This window comes from Molossus molossus, unplaced genomic scaffold (genome assembly GCF_014108415.1).
Source record: "Molossus molossus isolate mMolMol1 unplaced genomic scaffold, mMolMol1.p scaffold_m16_p_10, whole genome shotgun sequence".
In the NCBI taxonomy this organism is placed as follows: Eukaryota; Metazoa; Chordata; class Mammalia; order Chiroptera; family Molossidae; genus Molossus; species Molossus molossus.
The window spans coordinates 4,519,911-4,541,628 of record NW_023425345.1 but is presented as its reverse complement, the minus strand read 5'-3'; the positions used below and the strand labels follow the sequence as shown (position 1 = coordinate 4,541,628).

Sequence of the window (21,718 nt, the reverse complement as noted above, 5' to 3'; positions counted from 1 at the left end):
TGCAGGATTCCAGCCAGGCCTGTCTGGGGGTTCTGGTGACAGGAAGCACACACCAACAGGCACTCAGACATGCACCTTTAAGTGACATGCATAGGCACAGACTGCAAGAGACAAGGACAGCTGCTCCATCCACTGCAGGCACACAGAAACGTCTGGGGACCTGGTCTGGGACATCAAGACACATGCAGAGTATCAGGGAATAACTTTAATTGAGCACCTACTATATGCCAGGCCCTGGCTGGGGAGGCAAGGGGGATCCAGTCCCACTTCACTTAGCTCCCTCAGAACTTCCTCTGAGGAGCTGCTTCCCAAGAGTCTGAGCCCAGAAGCCTTGTTCCCACCTCAGGGCCTTTGCACCAGCTGTTTCTGCTGCTTGGGTTGTTCTCCCTATAGAACTCCAGCAGGCTGGGTCCTTTACATCTCAGGTCTCAGAGAGGCCTCCCCTGCTCCCACCACTTTACCCCAGTGGCCTGTTTGCATTTTTTTTTATCTTCACCTGAGGACATCTTTTGCATCTACAGACAGAGCAGGAGGGAGAGAGGGAGGAAGAGAGAAACATGGATGTGAGAGAGACATATCGACTGGCTGCCTCCCGCACGACCACAACCAGGGCCAGGGACAAATCACATCTGAGGTACCTGCCCTTGACCGGAATCAAACCTGCAACTCATCGGTCCGCGGGCCAACACACCGCTGAGCCAAAGTGGCCAGGACTATGGCCTGTTTTTTCTTCACAGCATCCATTATCCCTAAAACTGTCTACTGTTGACTGCTGCTCCCAGCTAGAACCCAGGTTCCTTGAGGAAGGGCCTGAGCTCACCCGCGTCCCAGCACCTGGACAGCTGCCGTCCACAGCAGCTCTCAGGATTTGAGCGCAGCTGCACTCACCCCCACACACCACAGTAACACCCGCCACTCTGCACACCCACTGGGTCTTTCTCACTTGGTGCCACCACCACTGAGGCAGCATCACTACCAATGTGACTGAGGCTTAGAACTGTTCTGGGATGTGTCCAAGGTCACTCACTGGCCAGAGGCGGGGCAGAAATGAGGACTGGGATGTGGGGATGGTCAGCAGCCAAGGGCTCAGCCCCAGGTCAAGCAAGCCTGCCCCTGAAAATGACTTTCTTTGCACGTGTCACGTGTGGGGACATGTGGCGACAGCCCATTCCCTGGAATGTGTAACTCTGGGTATGTGTGAGTGCTGTGTGTTCTCAGCCTGAGAGCAGACTCCTCTTCCGGATGGGGAGGGGACTTGCTTCTCTGGACCCTCCACCCCCAGAACCATCCTGGCTACTCTACCCACAGAGCCCTGGGCAGGGGGCGAGACCCGGCCAGGATGTCAGACCAGCAAAGCCCTTCCTACCTGGGCTGGGTGGGCAGCTGGGCTCCAGGGTTGGCCTATGGTGGGAGGGGAGGCCCACCGGGATGAGCAAAGGGATTAGGTGGGGCCAGCTCAGCATCCTCCCAGGACCCGACTGAACACGGGCACACGGGCTCCCGGGCTTCCGCAGCAGAGACCCCTCTGGTTGTGGGATTGACTCCCAGGAGTGGAGCATCAGAGAACACCCTGAGGGGAGGGGACTCTGCCCCCTTCAAAGTGGGTGGGGAGGCCATCTCACAGGGCTGAGGGGCTGGCCCAGCAAGGTGCCACCCACTCTCACCCCCTGGTGGCTCCATCCTGAAGTGCAGCTCCAGCCACTCCAGGCCCTGAATCCTAAAATGGGAAGCACTACAGTGTCCGAAGTGGCCATTTAGGACCACTCCGAGTTCAGGACCTAGAAATGCTAGGCGAAGACACTTGGGGCTCCATGCTAAGGACTCCTGCTCAGTGCACAAGCCTCACGCCCTGTGGCCGTCCTCCTCCTCTGGACCTTAACCTACATTTTATGGCCTTCATGAGGGTGCCATGCTCATCGAGGACCCGAGGGACAACTTGGACCACCTCCATTAAGCTTTTTACCCGAGTCAGCACAAATACATGGGATTTCAGCCCACCAGCCCTCCCCCAACTCACCCCTTTTTCAGATTAAAGGCTGAGGGAACCAGAGCCCAGGTGATTGGTGGCGGTCCTGAGAGCTACCAGACTGGACAGGTGCTCCAGCGTGGTCTCTACTCTAAGCTGGTGGGCATGCTGAGGAACATGCCACACGACCAGACTTGGGACGGTGGGCCCTTGAAATGCCACCTAGGGTTCACTGAGGCCAAGCTGATCCGAGAGGTCAGTCACAGGCCTGGCAGTTTTGAGCTTACAGTAGAAACACCAGCATTCTGGTGACAAGCCTGGTCAACAGCAGGTGCTCAACCAGCACAGCACAGGGTGGGCACCTCCTGCAGGGGGTGAGGCTTAGCCAAGTCCCCCAGGGGAAACCCAAGCCAGAATAGGTCCAATGACTTTCCTCAGCTGGGTGAGCCTGGCCAAGGCCTTTAACCTCTTCATGGCTCCTCGCATTCTAGTGGCGATGGATGAAGACATTAAACCACCAGGCCTTTCTCAGTCAACACTGAACTTTCCTCCCAGGCTCAGGTGCAGTGCAGGCCTTCTGCATGACAGCCCTTCTCCCAGCGCCAGAGCACGGCTGCAGATCACAAAAGAACCTAAACAAGCCTTAACTGGATCGTGCTCCAGCATGGATTAGTAACTAAATTGCTCATTTGCACACTCAGCAGACCCAAGGTCTGTCCTGCCGTGCCCATCAGCAACCCAAAGCATCAGGAACAGCAAGTCCACATGCCCTCCTTCCCATCTCCACAGCTGCCACCCAAGCTGTGCAAACACTTCTACAGCTGGGCCCCAGCTGCCTCACCCCGGTGACAAATGCTCTGCACAAAGCTTACTGCCTCAGGCTGGCCTGAGCAGTTCAGGGGCAGATCCAGCCTCGGCTTTAGCCCACCCCCCGCCTGCACATGCTCTGCTCCAGGTACCGAGCCAGGCAGGTAGTAAGGCAAAAGAGACCAATGGCATCAAGAAGCTACAAGGCCAAGGGCAAAAGGCCTGTGGGTGCACAAGGGCCATGTGGAAGCAGCCAAGCCCAGAGAAGGTCAAACCAGAGGCAGATATCACTGGAAAATAACTTTTATTATTGAGACCCCACCAGCTGCACAATCTGTTCCTGACATTAGGCTCCTTCTTCCTTTGCAATTCGGTCCTTCTTAAGTGGTCCCTGTGGGAAAAGGTTCAGTGACAAGGTTAGAGGTGGAGGAAGGCAGGTTTAAGATTAAGCCACATCCTAGTGGGGTCAGAGATTCTGGGCCAAGTCTCCCCAGCCCCAGAAGGGCAGTAGGCAGGCTGCCAGGTGACAGCAGCTGGGAGCCACCCCAACCCCAGCCTGAGGGCAGCCAGGTAGGTGCTCACCATGAATGCTTTCTTCTCCTCCACCGTCTGGAAACGGCCATGGCCAAACTTGGAGGTAGTGTCGATAAACTTCAGGTCAATCTTCTCCAGGGCGCGCCGTTTGGTCTGCACCAGCAAGGACTGTGGGCCAAGAGGAGAAAAGATGAGTTATGAAGAGCAGGGCTTTCTCTGCACCATCTTACTGCACAGGCCTGAGGGCAAAGGAGTAACTTATGTCTGGCTGGCTATATCCAAAGAACTGGCCTCCACTCGTGAAAACAGAAGTAAACAGCTGGGCCAGACTGGAATTTCCTCCTCCCAGGACTTCAAAGACGATGCTGAAGGAGCAGCAAACCCCCCCTTTCCTTTGAACCCCCCGCCCTAACAAAGCTCAGCCTGTCTGCGGACTGCATTCCTTATGCAAGTAAACCCTGCCCCTCTACAGGTTCCTGGGGAGGACGCCACCCCTGGCCCCAGACTCACCTTGCGGAGGGTGAGCACTCGCTTCTTGGTTCCCACCACACAGCCTTTCAGCATGACGAAGTCATTGGTCACTTCACCGTAGTGGACAAAGCCACCCTGGAAAAAAGCCCATCAGGTCAGCATATACCAAACATGAGGCCAGAAACGGGCCAGACACACAGGACCCCTCCAGGTCTAGATGGTCCCCAGCCACCTGACTCCAGGCTGCTCCCCTTAGGAAGGCAGCAAGGAACGCTTCTGCAGTCTGACTTGGGCACCGTGCCCAGTGCTCATTCCAGAGCCTCCTCAAACAGCTGGGCAATGACCCCACTTCTCACCAGCCAACCCCAAGCATCACTCTGATGACAAGCCATTTTTACAGGACAGAGCTGGCTGCTGCACGGGGACCAGTTCATTGACTGCAAACACAGCCTCATGATTCGGCCAAACCCCGACAGCTCCAGGGCCCCAGCCTCACAGGCAAAGCCTGAGGCAGGTTCACAAAGGGCGCGGGTGAAATCTGCCAGACCCAGGGCTTCAGAGGCTTTGAGAAGACAGGCCCATCACTCACCAGAGGGTTGATGCTCTTGTCAGACAGGTCGTAATCGGTGGAAGCATTGTTCTTAATCAGTTTCCCGTCCTTGATGAGGTAGCCCTGGCCAATCTTGTAGATCTGAACAAGAGAACGGGCACAGGGTATAAACACGTGGGAAAGAGGAACCGAGCAGGAGACTCACATACATGCCTCCCATCTCCTAGACAGCCCAGGATGGCAGGACTGCCATTAGAGACAAGTAACCCACACTAAGCAGTGGGACTAGCCTGCAAGGACTATGGGAAAGCAGGATGACCTCAGTCCTGATGGGGTGCCGCAGGATCAGAAGATAACACCTCACCTTCTTATTGATCTCAGTGCGGTGATGGTAGCCTTTCTGCCCAGCCCGGGCCACAGAGAAGGCCACCCGGGCAGGATGCCATGCCCCAATACAGGCAACCTTGCGCAGCCCTCGGTGGGTCTTGCGAGGCAGCTTCTTGGTGTGCCAGCGGCTGGTGACCCCTGAAATGGACACGTTGTTACTGGACTGTCTGGCACTCATATGCCTTTGGCCCTTTCCTCTTGGGAAGGCCCACTTGAACTCATCGGTTTGTGAACAAACACTCAATGACTGGCAAGTACCAAGGACAGGCAAGTTTGATCCGCATATAACCCCTCTAATGGCCCTATCATTCCATTGATACTTGTCTAGCTATGAACCTTGAGTTCTTAAGGTGCAAACAGACCTTGAAGAACTGGTCCTCAACTAGAGGTCACACCCTCAGTCCCCCGACCACAGGGCTGTTTTCAGAAGGAAGGCAGCAAGGAATGTTTCCGCAGTCTGACTCGGGCGCTGTGCCCAGCGCTCATTCCACAGCCTCATCACCAAACAGCTGGGTCAGAGCCCCCTCCTCCCGAGTTTAACCACAGCAATCTGGCCACTGCAAAGCTCACCTTTGTAACCTTTGCCCTTGGTCACCCCAATGACATCAATCATCTCATCCTGTCCAAACACCTGGTTCACAGGGACCTGCTGCTCCAGCCTCTCACGGGCCCAGTCCAGTTTTTCGGCCACCGTGCCTCCATTCACCTGGATCTCCATGAGGTGGGCTTTCTTCTGGCGTAGAGGAAGCAGGCGCATCTAGAAGGAAATTACTTCAGCTTAGCTCCCTGTGCTTGTCCCGTGGAGAAAGAGCCTTATGCTTCGACTCCCCGATGGTACGACTCCCCTTTCAATTCTGATGAGCTAACCCTTAATGGGAAGGGGGCCCACACCAGGATAGCTCAACTTAACCAGATCGTGGCACCAACTAGCCAAATGTTCCTAATCCTTTGTTCGCCCTGGCAACCACCTCGCTCTATTAACCATCAACAAGAGAACAGGGTAGCATTACAAACAGTACAAACTGCATGATTAAGGGAACAAATTCAAACCTAAAGCTTTGAGCTGCTATCCTACAGAACTTTCTTCAATGATGGACTACTATAAATCTGTGCTAATGTGGTCACCATTAACTACACAGGGCCACTCAGCACTTAGGAATCAGAGCGTACACCCAGGATAGCGGCCCAGACCGCAAAGGAGGCACCCCCTCTATCCAAGCCAGCCAAGGGCTCCTTTGGCCAGGTTTGAAATGCTAACAGCCAGTACTTCACCACTGACTACTCTATTTTCAGTAGGCACTCAACAGTGTTCATCATGAGTCACCAATCCCTTCAACCAGTCTTCCTTAAAATGGGGTATTGTTTCCCTAATTAAGAGCCAATGGGGACACAGTGCCCTCTGCTGGCAAGTAAGATACCAACCCACAAGTGGAGGCACTGAATGCTCTACTCAGACCACTGGGTTCAGTGGGCCATGAGCAGGCCCCAGGAACCCAGGCTTTAAGGGTAGGAGGGCAGGGCAGTGTCTGGACTGCTGCGTGTAACTTCTAACAACCCCCAGGCTGCTCAGTGGCCTATCTCCTCTACTAGGAAATAAATTTGAGGAACCTGAACCAGTCTAACCAACCCCCTAAAATTCCGAGGACTGACGCAGAAGACAATTCAATCCTCCAAAAAGGGGGCATCTGATATTCAAAGCCCCACATGGTTATAAGTCTCCTCCAGACAGGAAGCAGCAAAGCAGCCCTCTTGGCCACATGGCTCACCTGGGTGTGGGCGATGACGCGGATGACCTGGCAGTACTTCTTCATGCTGTTGAAGTCCTTCTCCAGCTGCTTCTTGCCATCATCATCCTGCCACTTCTTGCAGTACTTGGTGAAGGCCTTCTTCTTAGATTTATGCCTTCAGGAGCAGAGCAGAGTTGGGGAAGGGGACCGGGTGCAGGCCTTCATCACCCCTCTGGGGGGCGAGAGGAAGGCACACAGGCACCACGTGGGGATGGGGCTCATTGCCGGCTTCTAAGGAGCCTTTTCCACCGGCAAGCGGAGCCTGGATGGAGCTCATCGGGCAAAGCCGAGCGGAGCTGAGCAGAGGTCCACAAGATTAATGTAATTCACAAACATTCAAACACACACCACAACAATTCTTGCTCCGGTCTAGCCATTACCCAGACCACACACCCAGAAAGGAGGACTGTTGAGTTACACGGCTTTCTCTTGGTTTCTAATTGGACTCTCAATACTTCCCAGCAACCAAGAAAACACTGAAAACTGCGTCCTCAGCCAACACACACTAAGCTGACCATAAAAAGGTCTTAAGGTGCTGCTCTCAGCTCAGTAAATCACTGGTTGCTCAAGGTCTGTCTCCAGGAATTGGTGTTCCAGAGGCAACTAACCCCAACACCAGAGCAGCTCCTTCCTTGCTAGAGTGAGAAGCCCTGCACAGGTGTTCCTTCTTTCCAGCCCCTAACCTGGGGTGTGCTTGCTGTCCCCCTCCCTTACCAGTTCTTATAGAAGCGCCTTTTGCACTCGTCACTGATATGCTCAGCAAAGATGGTTTTGAAGGTACGGAGGCCTCGAGGGGTTTCAACGTAGCCCACAATGCCCACAACCACCATGGGCGGTGTCTCCACAATGGTCACAGCCTCCACAACTTCTTTCTTGTTCACCTCTGCAAGGCAAACAGGTAGTCAGACTTAAGTGGACTAACCAGAATACCCAGTGAGGGATTAGTGTTTTGCAGAAAATGTGAAGTGCTCATATAGACCAAGAGGGCAACTTGCTTTAAGTAACAGGAAAGGTTACAGAAACAGGGCCCATGTCAGCAGTCTGGACTCCTGAGGGCTGTCCTTAACTACATACTTCTGTCTTTGTACAGACATTTTTAACTAAAAAAAAATACAGGACCCTAGAACCCAAGTGTTTTCTTTTTAAATGTTAACCCAGGCCAACCAGGCTTTTAACATGTACAGATATTATTGCAAACAGATTAATCTTTCCTAGGAAGGGATCTAGTCTTATGCAAAGGAAATACGATTTCAGACAACTAAAAGGTAAATTGTACTACTGAGCTGGTGAATGCTATATTTAGAAGTTACTAAAGACAATTGCTAATTCAAGTGAAGTTCAGATTCCTCAAAGTGAGTCACTTTTAAGAGGTTTATGTAGAGCACAGCTGTGCCCTGTTACATATTTATACCAAGTTGTTATTAAAAATGGCAGTGTTTCCACGTTCACTTCACCACGTCTTTTAAAATGCTTTCAAAAACCAAATTATTAGGAAATAAAAAAAAACTGCTTTGAACACAGATGTATTCTATTCTACTTTGAACCTCAGAACCCAGGAACATGGGTAGTATTCATGCTTTTTAGAATAGCTACTTCTCTACACTATGGCTCTTGACAAATTTACCCACATCACGCTTTTACTTCAATACAACCCTCAATATTAACAGTCCTAAAATACATTAATCTCCAACCTGCTATGGAAACAGTCTGTTATTCCTTTAACCTGCCCTCTTACAGTTTGGCCCCAAACTAGTCTGGTCCCCCATCAATTCCTAACTCCCCACCAGCTTGGAGGATACAGAGTGTACATACTAGATCCTGGCCTATCGACTTCCCGAACGATGTGAGTCATGCCAGCCTTGTAGCCCAGGAAGGCTGTGAGATGGACAGGCTTGGAGGCATCATCCTTGGGGAAGCTCTTCACCTTCCCGCGGTGCCGGCTGCTGCGCTTCCGAGGCAAGAAGCCCAGGGACCCATGCCTGGGAGCAGAGAACTTCCTGTGAGACTAGGAGAAAATGCCCAACATTAGTACCTGAACTTGTAACTCCTTGATTCCCAGCTGCCTAGATGGTCCTATGGGGGAGTCAGAGCAATGCTGAATCCAAACCAGAGATCCAGCAACCCATGAAAATGTTCAATTGGGTTTGCTTTTTGCAGGGTCACACATCCTGAGGCTGTATTCAACAACAACAAAGTTAAGTTGAACTGTCGTCTCAAAATCTCCTTTTATAATTTAGCAAAATGAGCCATCCATTTTTCTCTAAGTCAGACAAAAACACACCAAAAGTAGATTAACAGGTACCTTTATGATCAGAAAGATTCTGACCTCAAAAGGAACTTCTGGGACAAATGGATGGGGAGCAGGTAATGGGACTAAAGGCTCCTCTGGCTAAAATGATACATAGGCCACTAGAACTCGACAGAGCCAAATCAGAACATGACAATCAGCACACAGTTTCTGTCCGCCCGTCAGTAAGTTCATCATCTGCGGTTTCTGGGAACTCTAGAGGCCTAAGGAGTTGTCCCAACCGTCCCGGACATTTCACAATGAGGACTCAACAATCGCCACCGAGTCTCCCCTACCTACTGTTTTGACTTCTACACCTCCCTGTTTGGTGAGCATTACAGTGCCAAGTGCCCCCACGTCTAGGTCCTCCTGGCCCAAGGACTCCAATCTCGATTAGCACTAAATTGGTGAGGTCGAGACCCCGAAATAATCCACGGCTTGGAAATTGTGGGTCCGGGCTCCCCAGCCAAGCTCCCGCCACAAGGCCTCTCACCAGCGGACCAGTAGGCCCAAGGCCAACCACGGGCCTCGGGTGTTACCCGAAAATACGCCTGACTGCGGATTCCACTGAGTTCCCCGTGGTCCCAGAGCAAGTGCCCAGCGTTCGGAGGGCCGAGATGGCGGCGATGCGCGGCGGAATCAGCCACGCCGCCACTGCAGGCAGAGAAGGCGCCATAACACTACGTACCATGTCGCCGCCAAACGCTGCCGGTAGAGGTCGGTCGGCGCTCGGCGTGTGATATATAAAGCCCCGTCTGGCTCCGCCTCTTCCGGCGTGCGAGCGCGCACCCGCGGCGAACGTCAGGTCAGGGGACACGTACCGATTGCCGTTTCCACGCCCGCTCGTCCTCGCCTCGCGTTTTTTCCCAGGTAGACGTGAATTTCAGAGGCCGGCGGGAGAGCCCCTACGGCGAGCGGCTGGGTTCAAACTTTGTGCAAAGCCTCGGAAATGCTGGCACGGAGCTGGGTTGCAATAAACCTGCGGCAGTGGGCGGCAGCCGGATTTGATGCAACGCGCCGTTGCTCTAAAGGAAGACGGCTGGCTGCGTGGCTTCTTGTCCATTGAATGCAGTCACCTCTGGAATTGAATAACCCAACTGGGGGCTTCCTTCCAGAACAGTTTCACACGTGGTACCCATTTCCGTCCACACAGTAGATCGGCGTTGTCCTTTTGCAGGCGCACTGAGTTGGAACGAGTTGCACTGTTCTCACCTGTGCTACGTTGGCGAGAAAAGACCCCCTGGTTTTTGGCTTCCAACCGAGAGCCGCTTCCACAACACCAACTTGCCTTTAACGTGTCCTGATTTCGAGCATGCCTCCTTCAAAGCCCTCTTGGTCATTTCACTGTCCAGCTGCAGTGGCCCTAGCTTGGTTCTGACCGTCTCAGGCGGCAGAAATGCCTCATGACCCGGGATCGTGGGTCCAGCCTCACGGAACCTGGTCTTTCCTGCCTTTCAGACGCTCTGCGTGAAGGACCCTCTCTGATGTCTGCCTGGGCTCCCTGGTGACTCAGGAGGCTCCTAACTGCCCTCCCTGTTCCCAGACTTGACCCTCCAAATCTTTCTAAGAATCACATTTAATCTTGTTACTTCCCATGCCCCACTCTCACCCCTCAGGATTAAGCACTAATTCCTGGAGCTACCACTCAGGCCTCTGCCCCTAACAGGCTACTCCTGTCTCTGCTGAGGGCCAGCACAGACCCTCCCATATCACTTAGCACCTTCATCCCACCCCGTCATCTTTGATTCTGGGCCTGGTCCTTGCTCACAAGTTGTTTTTTTTAAAAAAAATTATCTCATTTAATGCTCACACCATCCCTGCGGGGCAGCGCTGACAGGTCCTCTGTTACTTATAGAAAATCTTTGGGGCCAGATGTATTTCCAAATTCAGTGCTTTCCATGTTTTAGATAATATCGTGCAATATGGTGCACATACTGTATATTATGTAATCCTCCCCAAACTCTTTGATGAAACACGTTAATTAATTCTGCAAAGAAACATGAATATTCACATGAAGTAGGATAAATAGAAGTAGCCTCCCATCAATCAGTTCAAGGCTGACTTAGCTGCCTAAGAAATTTCAGGCCAATTTAGTTTTTGTCACCAAATGACTTAGGAAGTTTTTTGATTTCAGAATTGTGGAAAAGGGATTATGACCCATATTGTCCCCTCTTACCAAGAAAACTAAGCTTCAGGCCAAGAGGAAATAATTTAACAAAACTCACACAATTTGCCCTGGCTGGTTTGGCTCAGCGGTTGGAGCGTCAACTTGCGGACCAGAGAGTCCCAGGTTCGGTTCCCACTAGAGGCACATACCAAAAAAAAAAAAAAAAAAAAATCACACAATTCATAAGATCAAGTCTGACTGGCTCTAGACTGAGTTTTTCGTGACATTAGACTCTGGGTTCAGTAGTTCCCTCAATGGAAAAGGAGCCCTGACTCCTGAGTCACTCATTCACTCAACAAGCAATTCTTACTGAACCTGCTCTATGCCAGGTACCACACCAGGCTGTGGGAATACAGAGGGGATCATGATGGCCACCATCACAGACCAAATAGGACTATTTAAAATTGTGAAGAGCGCCTGGCCAGTGTGGCTCAGTGGTTGAGCATCGACCCAGACACCAGGAGGTTGCCGGTTTGATTCCTGGTCAGGACACATGCCCAGGTTGTGGGCCCCATCCCCAGTGGAGGGCATGCAGGAGGCAGCCAGTCGATCTTTCTGTCTCTCTCTCTCTCTCCCTTCCTCTCTCTCTAAAAACCAGTTTTAAAAAACTTTTTTTAATTGTGAAGAGGATCTGGCCGGTATGGCTCAATGTTGAGCGTCAACCCATGCACCAAGAGGTTGCCAGTTTGATTCCTGGTCAGGACACATGCCCGGGTTGTGGGCCAAATCCCCAGTGGGGCGCAGCAGGTGGCACTCAATCAGTGTTCTCTCTCATTGATGTTTCTATTTCTCTCTCCTTCTCACTTCTTCTCCCTCTAAAATATCAATAAAGAAAAATAATATTTAAATATGTTTTTATTGATTTTTTTTTTTAACAGAGGAAGGGAGAAATAGATAGAAACATTGATTGGCTTCCTCCTGCACACCCCATCCTGGAGAATGAGCCCGCAACCCAGGCATGTGCCCTGACTGGGATTCAAACCTGGACCCTCTTAGTCCATAGTCCGGCACTCAATCCACTGAGCTACACCGGCTGGGCAATCATGTTACTTTTAGAAGAGAAAAATAAATTTATGTATGTGAGTGTGGATTCATTTATGGGGTTAACTGTATCCTTTCTCCTTCCAAGAACATGTCTAAGGCTACATACCAAGATAAAAGTAAGGAAGTGAGGGAAGGGAAATAAGATGAAGCCAGATAGGGATCACACCCAAACACACATTGTAGAACTCTGTTTATGACAGAGTAGTCCTCCCATTGGTTCCGAGCCTCTGTGAGGCCAAATATAAAAGATAAATATGATTAGTAACGTGATTTGCAATGCCCTATGATAAACACAAACCAGTGGCCAGGAGTTCACTGTGCCTGAAGTAAGACTTGAAACAAACTTCTCTGGGGAGACAAGGTTCTCCTAAAGGGTCCAGAATGGGATGCTACTGAGGATGCCCTGAACGTCATCCCACGGTGAACACATGACTGGTCACACTCAGTGCAGACCCATGAACTCATGTCACCACTCCGATCTGATCTGTCCGAGCTGTTTACAAGGGGCCAAAACAAGGGAGTCGGATTACCTGATCCTGGATTGCTGTTTTTTAATCCAAAGATAAAATCCAGAGTCTGGAAGTAAAATGGATTGATTTTGTTTACAAATGGTCCTCCACTGATACTGTTTTCAAAATGGAGCTTCTAGTGAGGAGCAGAAAAGGGTCCAAGGTTTTGCTCAAATATCTGAAGGGCAGATGTCCTCTGCTGCCTGGTAAAACCCCAGGTGTGGTCTAATTATGGCAAAGATAAGGGCTCGAGGAGCAGAAGGAGGAGGCAGGAGGGCAAGAGAGGAGCTGGGTGAGGCCATTTCCGTCATGAGGGTGTTTCAGTGTTCACTGACCTGACCAGAAGCTCCGGGTCGGCAGACTGTGTCCTCCTCCCACGTGCTCAGCCCCGGTGCAGGGCTGGCACAGAGAAGGCTCTGGCTCACTTAGCCAGAGGAGGGCATGAACATAGTAGGCCCCAATTAGAACAGGCTGCCTCCCTTGCTCTTTGAAGCAGTAATGCCTCCATCTTTGACACGAGCTCACATTCTGATCCTTTGTGCTGTCCTTGGCTGTTGCAAAACCACCTGGCCAGAGGATCAGTTAATATGAGCTTGTGGCATGAGGGCAGCTCCATGTCCCCAGGGCAGGAACCTCTTGGTCACGAGCCTCTGTCTGCTCCTCCACTTCCAGCGGCCAGAAAAATGCCCCTGAGAATGGGAGCCAGCTGGCCAACAGCACTCGGCAGCTCCTGCTCCTGTGTGGCCCTGGGCTGGTGAAATTCTACATGTACCTGGTGAGGCTGCAGGTGGCCGGGGCAAATATGGCATCCCACTGCCTCTCAGTCTATTTGCTGGGCCTCCGCATCCTGGGGTGCGGCAGCCAGCAGCTGGGTCTGGTGGGCTCACCCTCCTCCTGGCCCGGAAGCTGTGCAGGGAGATGCTGCTACCTGTCCAACAGGTCCTGTGGCAGCCATGGACCACCACATGGGCTAGGGGCCTTCAGCTGCTTGCCACCCTGATCCACGGAGCGTGTTGCGACATCTCAAGGCTCCACAGTGGGAGGCCGGCCTAGCCGCGCTCTCTGGCCCATTGGACCTACTACTGCCTGGTCAGGTTCCACCACGAGAACGGCAAGGCCTTGGAACAGTTGCTGCAGGCTGTGCTACAGTGGGTGGCTATGTCTCTGCTGGCCACTGCATCAACAAGCTGTGGGTGGCCCTGGGACAGGTGGCCCAGGCCATGTGGTGCAGTGGCCTTCAACCCCTGCAATGGACCCGGCTATGCTGGGCAGCCTCCAAAGACCTGGATGCAGTTACCACCATCCTTCTAGCCACCATTGCTTCTTTCAGCCAGCGCTTCCCTGGACCTGACCCGGCCATCCTGAGCCAGCCACGCCAGCCTCTATCAGCCTACACATCATGGTTGGGGACAGGATGCCAGCAAGGGAAAAGGAGGCTGTGGCTTTGGGGCCACTAAGGTGCCCATTAGCACCAGGTTCCAGAGCAATAGGACAAGCAAGGTGGCCTCCAGGTCTTCATCCCAGCAGATGCTCATAGAGCAAGTCAAGGTGACCTGTGTTCTCATCAGTCTTCTGTATGCCTATGCTGCACCAATCTTTATGCAAATCTTAAAATAAATGATCAAGTGTGAACCGGCCCCTGGTATGATCCTGGCTTACTTTGTCAGTGAGAGATTGAATGGCAGCAGGTCTGCCCCTGGGCCTTTACTGCACTGGGCAAGGGTGGGTGGCAGGCAATATGCAGGCCGCACGCATACCAGGAGCTGGGCGGGGGAGATCCTGCACCCTTCTCAGCCTCGGTTTCCTTCTCTGAAAGTAGAGATAACAGGACTCCAGGGAAAGAGGATATATAAAAACGTGCCAATTGTCAATTGTAGAGTGCTCGTCCCTCTATAATTACCTTAACAAGGCCTCCTTGGAGGACACTTTTATATTCTATTCAAAAACATAAAAAGAAGATCTGAACAAATGGAGGGACATAAGCGATCCATGGGTGGACTAATCTAATGTCTTTAAAATGTCAATTGTCTCCAAATTAATCTGTAAAAGATCCCAACCAAAATCCCAAAGGATTTTGACTGGGATGAGGGTGAAGGGGACACGTAAACTGATTCTAAGATCTATATGGAAAATCAAGATGCTTGAAAATGTAAGGTTTTGGTTTTTTTTATCCTCACCCGAGGACAGTTTTCCATTTTTTGTTCAGCTAGAGTGGGAGGGAGAGAGAGGAAGAGACAGAGAGAGAGAAACATTGATGTGAAAAGGGCACATTGAGTGGCTGCCTCCCGCACAACCCAACCAGGGCCGGGGACAAACTGCAACCGAGGTACGTGCCCTTAGCGGGAACCAAACCCGGGTCTCTCCGGACCGCAGGCCGATGCTCTAACCACTGAGCCAAACCGGCCAGGGCTGTAAGGCATTTTTAAAAAATGGAGCCAAGGTAAAGACTTGCTCTACCAAATATATTAAGACATATTTTTTAAAATCACAGGAATAAAATAATGTAGAGACAGAAAAAGAAGGCAGACAAATGGACTAGAATGCAAAGCCCAGACATGAGCTGGCTACGGATGAGAACTTGGTACATGAAAAGGTGACATCACAAACCAGTGGGAAGAGTATGGACCGTTTAACAGATGGAGTTGGAGAAATTGGTTCACTATATGGAAAAATAAATAAATATGGATCTTGTAGTCGGTTGAATAGCGGCCGCCAAATATATAGCCACCTAGAACCACTGAATGTGGCCTCAAAATAATTCTGATGTCAAGCCCGGCCGGTGTTGCTCAGTGGTTGAGCATCGACCCACACACTAAGAGGTCACCAGTTCAATTCCCGGTCAGGGCACATGCCCAGGTTGTGGGTCCAATGCCCAGATTGTGGGTCCGATCCCCAGTGTGGGGCATGCAGGAGGCAGCCAATCAGTGTTCTCTCTCATCAATGTTTCTATCTCTCTCTCCCTCTTCCTTTCTCTCTCTCTAAATATCAATAAAGAAAAAAATTTTAAAAAAGATTCTAGATGGGTTGTGTTTCTAATCCAACCAACCCAAACCCAATACTGTGTTGTTAGAAACAAAATATCAGATGACTGCTCTGCTAATAAATACAAAAGTAGAAAATTGCATCCCTCCCTCCCCACATTTAAAATCCTTAACTGGCCCTGGCCGGTTTGGCTCAGCGGTTAGAGCGTCAGCCTGTGGTCCAGAGAGATCCGGGTTCGGTTCCCGCTAAGGGCATGTACCTTGGTTGCTGTTTGTCCCCAGCCCTGGTTGGGTCGTGTGGGTGGCAACCACTTGATGTGTCGCTTTCACGTCGATGTTTCTCTCTCTCTTTCTCCCTCTCACTCTATCTGAACAAAATATCGAAAAATGTCCTCGAGTGAGGATAAAAAATAAAATAAAAATAAAAAAATAAAATAAAATCTTTAACTGAATCAGGAAAGGATCTCGAAGAGACATTAAAACCATTGGGTGGAACGAAGTTGGGAAACAGGATATTCATGCAAATTATCACCTATAAATAACATTAATTACCAAGGAAAAGTGTACTTCGACAATGGGGAGACTGCTGGTCACCACTCTAAGCAAGCAGCGCCACTCATAAATACAACCTGGCATCATGTCCCTCTGAACAGGTTGTAATGTGAAGCGCATAACATTATCTGTAAACCACTAATATCCAAGTATTTCACGTACACGTAATAATGAGGAAGCAGACAAATCCCTCTCTCTTCCTCTCTCTTTCAAAATCAATAAAGATAGAGCCGTATCTTTCTCTAACGTCATCTCATCTGCAGTGTCTTCAGATGAGATGATGTTAGAGTGGTGCATCTGTCACCTGTGGGACTTCAGTGAGGCTTTTGGAATTTTGGTTTCCAGCCTCACTTGGAGGGGCAGGGTTCTGTTTTGTCTTTTCCTTCTCTTTCTCTGTCCCTGTGTGCTTACCCTCTCTGACCAGGATGGTTGCTGTTGCCTCCACCGGGCTCCCGAGCCCACACTCCTGAAGCAGATCTTACAGTGGTACTTTAGGGTTCCTCCCCATGGACATACTGGGGACACTGCAGCGTCATTTGAGGAACCAGCAGGAGGTTTGCTTCAGCATTTGGTGGACAAGCTAAATCTCTGTCCTCCCTCCCAGAACCCACCACTATCTCTAAGCTAGAGTCCTAGGCAGGGTCCAATGTCACAATGTCATTATATTCTTTGCTTCCTCTCCCAGTGGCAGAGTAATGCCGTTGTTGCTGGCTTCAGGCGGAGGCCTGGCTCAGGTTCTGGCACTTGTGGAGTGTATTCCTTTATTACCACGCACAAGCCAAAGCTTTGGTACCTACTTGGTTGGACCCAGAGCCCAACGCCCTTGGCTTCAGTCCTCATCCGTTGCTCTGTGTGTGGCGCAGAGGTTTCTGTTGACATGTGGTTATGGTTTTCATCTATTCCTGTGCAACAAATACTTCATAGTTTAGTGGCTCAAAACAACAGCCATTTTATTGTCATGATGTTGCACTTCAGGAACTTGGCTCAGCTGAGTGATTCTTCTTTTTCACGTGACATCAACTGAGGTCATTTGGTGCATTCAGCTGGTACATGGGTCGGTCTGGAGGGTTCAGGACAGTGGTGGTGATGGCTTGAAGGTTGGGCTCACCTGGGACTCCTGCGTATGAAATGAGGACTTGGTGATCTTAATCTAGTCAGACTTCTTACATGACAGCTCAGGGCTGAGAGTGTTTCAAGAGATAGAAAGTGAAAGCTGATATTTTCTTAAGGACTGGGCCAGGAAAATGGCACAATGTCATTTTTTTGATCAATCAATCACAAGCCTGCCCATGTTCAAAAAAGAAGGGTCAAAGAATGTGTGATCATATTTCTTTCACCTCCCTTGTTTAAATTTTCCCCTGGACTATAAGGTCCTTTAGGGCAGAGACCATGTGCTATGTCACTGATGGATCCTCAAAGGCCTGGCACACAGTGGTGTCACATATGTACATTGAATGAATGACATAGGCTTAGAGCTAAGTGTTCACTTAGTTCACTGTGTTCACTTTCTTTTTTCCTTTTCTTTTTTTTCTTTTATTGATTTTAGAGAGAGAGGGAGAGAGAGATAGAAACATCGATGAGACAGAACATGGATTGGCCGCCTCCTGCATGCCCCTCACTGGGGATCGGGCCCACAACCTGGGCATGTGCCCTGACCGGGAATCGAACCGGAGACCTCTTGGTGCATGGCTCAAGGCTCAACCACTGAGCCACACCAGGTAGACTGTGTTCACTTTCTTTATCCCTCCATTGAGAAAATAATGGGATTGTTTGGTCAATTGGCACATTCTTTAGTCAACTACAACAGAGCCAAACAGTTCTCCAAAAAGGTACCTAAGGCAAAAATTTTAAGTTTGTAATTACGCTGTGGCTCATCCCCTCAAACACAGTGAATGCCTTTCCTTTCTGCCCCTGGCAACTCCACACTCACAGAAAACAGGCCTAACACTTTCTATACAAAGCGGCCTCAAGGGGGCAGCAGAGAAGCAAAGGCAAGATGCCACTTGGCCTGGGCTGGGAACTCCGATTACCGGGCTGAACATGGCAAGTTGTAGGCAGCTCTGGGTTTGCAAAAGCTTGACCTACAAAAGTAGCCTGACTTCCACCTTTGGCCTTGCCGCTAACGCAGGACACAAATACAGACGGTAGAAGAGGAAGATGTTTCTATAACCTGCAGTGATAGCTATATAGTAGAGGTTTGTGGAGGAGTCTCCAAGAAAATGCCTGCAAACCTTGTACCTACAGACCTGGAAAGCAACCGGGGTGGGGAGGCTAATAAAGTTTACTAAGCTCATTCTTTGCACCAGGCACGATTCTAAGCACATTTTGTGCATTCTTTAATTTAATCCTGACAATAATCCTCGGAGGGAGCGACTATGCTTATTTCTTTCTTTCTTTTTTTTTTTCAGATAAGGAAACAGGCTCAGAGAGGAGAAACCATTTGCCCAAGGTCACACAGTGACTGGGGGAAACCAGGATTTTCATTCAAGAATATCTGAGTTTGAAGCTCAGATGCCTAAACACCACCCTTTCTGAGATTTAATTCATTCGTGTGATCAAATCGTAGGGGTGGAAGATTAGGGAGAGTCTCTAAATTCTTCTGTCCCTATGCCCCCATACCCAGCACAAAGTCTTGTGTGAAGTGGGCTTCAAATAAATATTTATTGAATGAATAAATGAATGAATATTAGCACGGATCTGAATCTTACTCACTAACTTGGCCCATCACATTTGCATACTTTTTTCTTCTGTTTTAGAATTTTAAAAATTCGGTACGATTTATATATACTGAAAATCACTGTCCCCTTTTTAAAGTTTTTTTTTTTTCTTTATTGATTTTTAGAGAGAGGGGGAGAGAGAGAGAGAAACATCAATGAGAGAGAAGATTGATTGGTTGCCTCCTGCATGCCCCCCACTGGGGATCGGGCCCTCAACCTGGGCATGTGCCCTGACTAGGAATCGAACTGGCGATCTCTTGGTGCATGGGTCGACACGCAACCACTGAACCACATCAGCTGGGCTGAAAAATCACTCCTTTTAAGAACAGTTCTGCAAGCTTTGACAAACATAAACAGTTAATTGTGCAATCATCACCATAAAGAAGATATAAAATTATTCCATCATTCCTCTAAATTTCACATTCTCCTTAGTAGTAAATTCAACACCCTCCCCTGCCATGCCAGCCCCACTCCCAGCCCCTGGCAACCACTGATCTGTTTTCTCTTCCTATAGTTTTGCTTTTGCATGACTGTCATATAAAGAGAATCATGCAATCCTTAGTCTCTTGAGTCTGGCTTCTTTCACTGAATATAATGCATTTGAGGTTCACCCATGTTGTTGAGTGCATTAATCGTTTGTTCCTTTTTATTCCTGAGTAGTATTCTATTGTATGGCTGTTTCAGTTTGTTTATACATTTCCCAGTTGAGGGACATTTGGGTTGTTTCCAGGTTTTGGCTATTACAAATAAAACTGCTTTAAATATGGCTGTACAGAGTTTTGTGTGAACCTAATTTTCCATTTCTCTAGGGTAAATACCTACATAAGAGATTGCAGACATACGGTAAGTGTAGAGTTAATTTTATAAGATACTGCTAAACTGTTTTCCTAAGTGGCTGCACCATTTTTGTATTTTCACCAGCAATGTATAAGATGTTCCAGTTGTGTCCTGGCTGGTGTGGCTCAGTTGGTTGGGTGTCACCCCACGCACTGAAGAGTTGCTGGTTCGATTCCTGGTCAGGGCACCAGCCCAGGTTGTGGGCTCAATCCCCAGTCATGGTGCCAGTAAACATCAATGTCTTTCTTGCTCTAAAATCAATAAAAACATTTTTAAAAAAGTTCCAGTTGTTCTAATTTCTCATTAGGACTTGATATTGTTAAATTAACTTTTTAAAGCCATTTTAAATAGGTGTGGAAGTTTCTCATTCTGGTTCTAATTTGCATTTCACTAATGATCAATGATGTTGAGCATCTTTTTCATGTGCCGAGTTGCCATCTGTGTATCTTTGGTGAAGTGTGCCTGTTCAAATCTTTTGCCCATTTTTTTAAAGTGGGGGTTGTTTCCTGATTATTGACTTTTTAGAGTTCTTTATACATTTGAGATACAAATCCTTTATCAGATATATGTTTTGCAAATATTTTCTCCCAGATTGTGGTTAGCATTTTTATTCATTCTTTCAACAATGTGTTTCAATGAGTGTTCTTAATTTTGATGAAGTCCAATTGATATGGTTTTCTTTTGTGGATCATGCTTTTGATGTTGCATCTAAGAACTCTTGGCCCAACCCAAAATCACAAAAGTTTTCTGTTTTCTTCTAGAAGATGTATATAAAATAAACCTCATAAGGTTGTAGTGTTAAATGAGATAGTGGATGTAAACCCTTAGCACAGGGCCTGGCATGGAGTTCACACTCAACACAGAGCCTAAGATGGACACTGGCCTCTGCAATGTTTATAAGAGGTATTCTTGCCCTGGCCAGGTGGCTCATTTGGTTGGAGCATCCTCCTGTGCACCAAAAGGTTGTCAGTTCGATTCCCCACCAGGGCACATACCTGGGTTTTGGGTTCGATCCCAGGTGGGGGCACATGCAGCAGGTGGCAGGTCAATGTTTCTCTTTCACATTGATGTTTCTCTCTCTCTCTCAAATCAATACACATAACCTTGGGTGAGGATTTTATTTTATTTTTTATGTTTTTATTGATTTTTTAAAAAAATATGTTGCATTGTTTTTTTAGAGGGAGAGGAAGGGGGAGAGAGAGAAACATCCATGTGAGAGAGAAACATCCATGGGCTGCCTCCTACATGCCCCCCTACTGGGGATCCAACCTGCAACCCTGGCATGTGCCCTGATGGGGAATGGACCTGGGACCTCTCAGTCATGGGAGGACACTCAATCCACTTGAACTACACTGGCCAGGTTCCTGTGAGGATTTTTTAAAAAATGTATATAAGGCTCTCTCACCACACATTTCCTCTGGTGTCCTGTCATTACAGAATGCAGGATGCCCTGTCATCACCACCGTGGCAAAAGCCTTTCTAGATAGCCTTGTCCAACCTGCTCTTGGTATCAATGGAAATGATTGGAAACAGAGAGAGGCCCTAAGGACTAAAGGCCAGATCTGGATCGTGGTTCTTCCCACTACAGCAAGTACTTGGCCATCCAGCCTGTTTCCATGAAACCTGGAGCTCTAGCCCAAGCTACCATGGGGTGATGGGACTAGGGTCTATTTATTGAGCACCTACTGTGTGCCACGCCTTTGGCTACAGCTGTGAACAAGATAGGCAAAACCCACAGGCTAGCAGAGGAAAACAATCAGCAAATAATTACATAAGTAATTACTGGATTAAGGAAAAGGGTAGGGTGCTGGGTTGGGGAGATGTCTCATAAAGGACGTATTACTCTCCCTCGGCTTCCACCTCTGCGCCAGGTGTGTCGGTCCCTGTGGGCTGGGGTAGGAGGTGCGCACACAGGGACCCGCGTGACGTCAGTGTACAAGCAAAGTGGAAAGGTCCTCCGGGAGGTGGGGCTGTGCTTCGGAGGGCTCGGAGAGAAAGCTTTTCAGTCGTAGTTCACTCATTCATTCGCGAGACCTTCATGCGGCACCGCCTGGGTGCCGAGCACCCTCTGAGGACAAACGCCGTCCGGGCCCTCTCACTACATTGGAGGTAGAGCGACGGG

At 49.4% G+C, this 21,718-nt stretch overlaps 1 protein-coding gene and 4 non-coding genes across 5 annotated transcripts; all 5 read right to left on the bottom strand.

Annotated features, from left to right (window-relative positions):
* Positions 1-3,060: 3,060 nt before the first annotated feature.
* On the bottom strand, positions 3,061-9,534 carry RPL3 (ribosomal protein L3). Its single transcript, XM_036251982.1, has 10 exons — positions 9,478-9,534; positions 8,315-8,507; positions 7,217-7,385; positions 6,482-6,617; positions 5,286-5,472; positions 4,693-4,853; positions 4,368-4,469; positions 3,818-3,913; positions 3,356-3,475; positions 3,061-3,164 (listed from the first exon to the last, which is right to left on the bottom strand). The coding sequence occupies exons 1-10, from the start codon at positions 9,478-9,480 to the stop codon at positions 3,120-3,122; spliced, it is 1,212 nt and encodes a 403-aa protein (XP_036107875.1). The 5' UTR covers positions 9,481-9,534; the 3' UTR covers positions 3,061-3,119.
* LOC118624900 lies at positions 4,021-4,111 on the bottom strand. Its single transcript, XR_004958555.1, has one exon. It is a non-coding gene; the product is annotated as a small nucleolar RNA U83B (small nucleolar RNA).
* On the bottom strand, positions 5,132-5,225 carry LOC118624899. The gene has a single exon (XR_004958554.1). It is a non-coding gene; the product is annotated as a small nucleolar RNA U83B (small nucleolar RNA).
* Positions 6,618-6,673, bottom strand: LOC118624905. The gene has a single exon (XR_004958558.1). It is a non-coding gene; the product is annotated as a small nucleolar RNA U82P (small nucleolar RNA).
* LOC118624851 lies at positions 8,929-8,990 on the bottom strand. Its single transcript, XR_004958515.1, has one exon. It is a non-coding gene; the product is annotated as a small nucleolar RNA SNORD43 (small nucleolar RNA).
* Positions 9,535-21,718: the final 12,184 nt, after the last annotated feature.

What these genes read in the sequence shown, in the direction of transcription:
- RPL3 (XM_036251982.1), bottom strand. An exon ending in AGGCGCTTCTATAAGAACTG is followed by an intron (nt 6,618 to 7,216) that starts GTAAGGGAGGGG and finishes CTGCTCCTGAAG; the next exon opens with GCATAAATCTAAGAAGAAGG. An exon ending in AGGAGAAGAAAGCATTCATG is followed by an intron (nt 3,165 to 3,355) that starts GTGAGCACCTAC and finishes CTTTTCCCACAG; the next exon opens with GGACCACTTAAGAAGGACCG.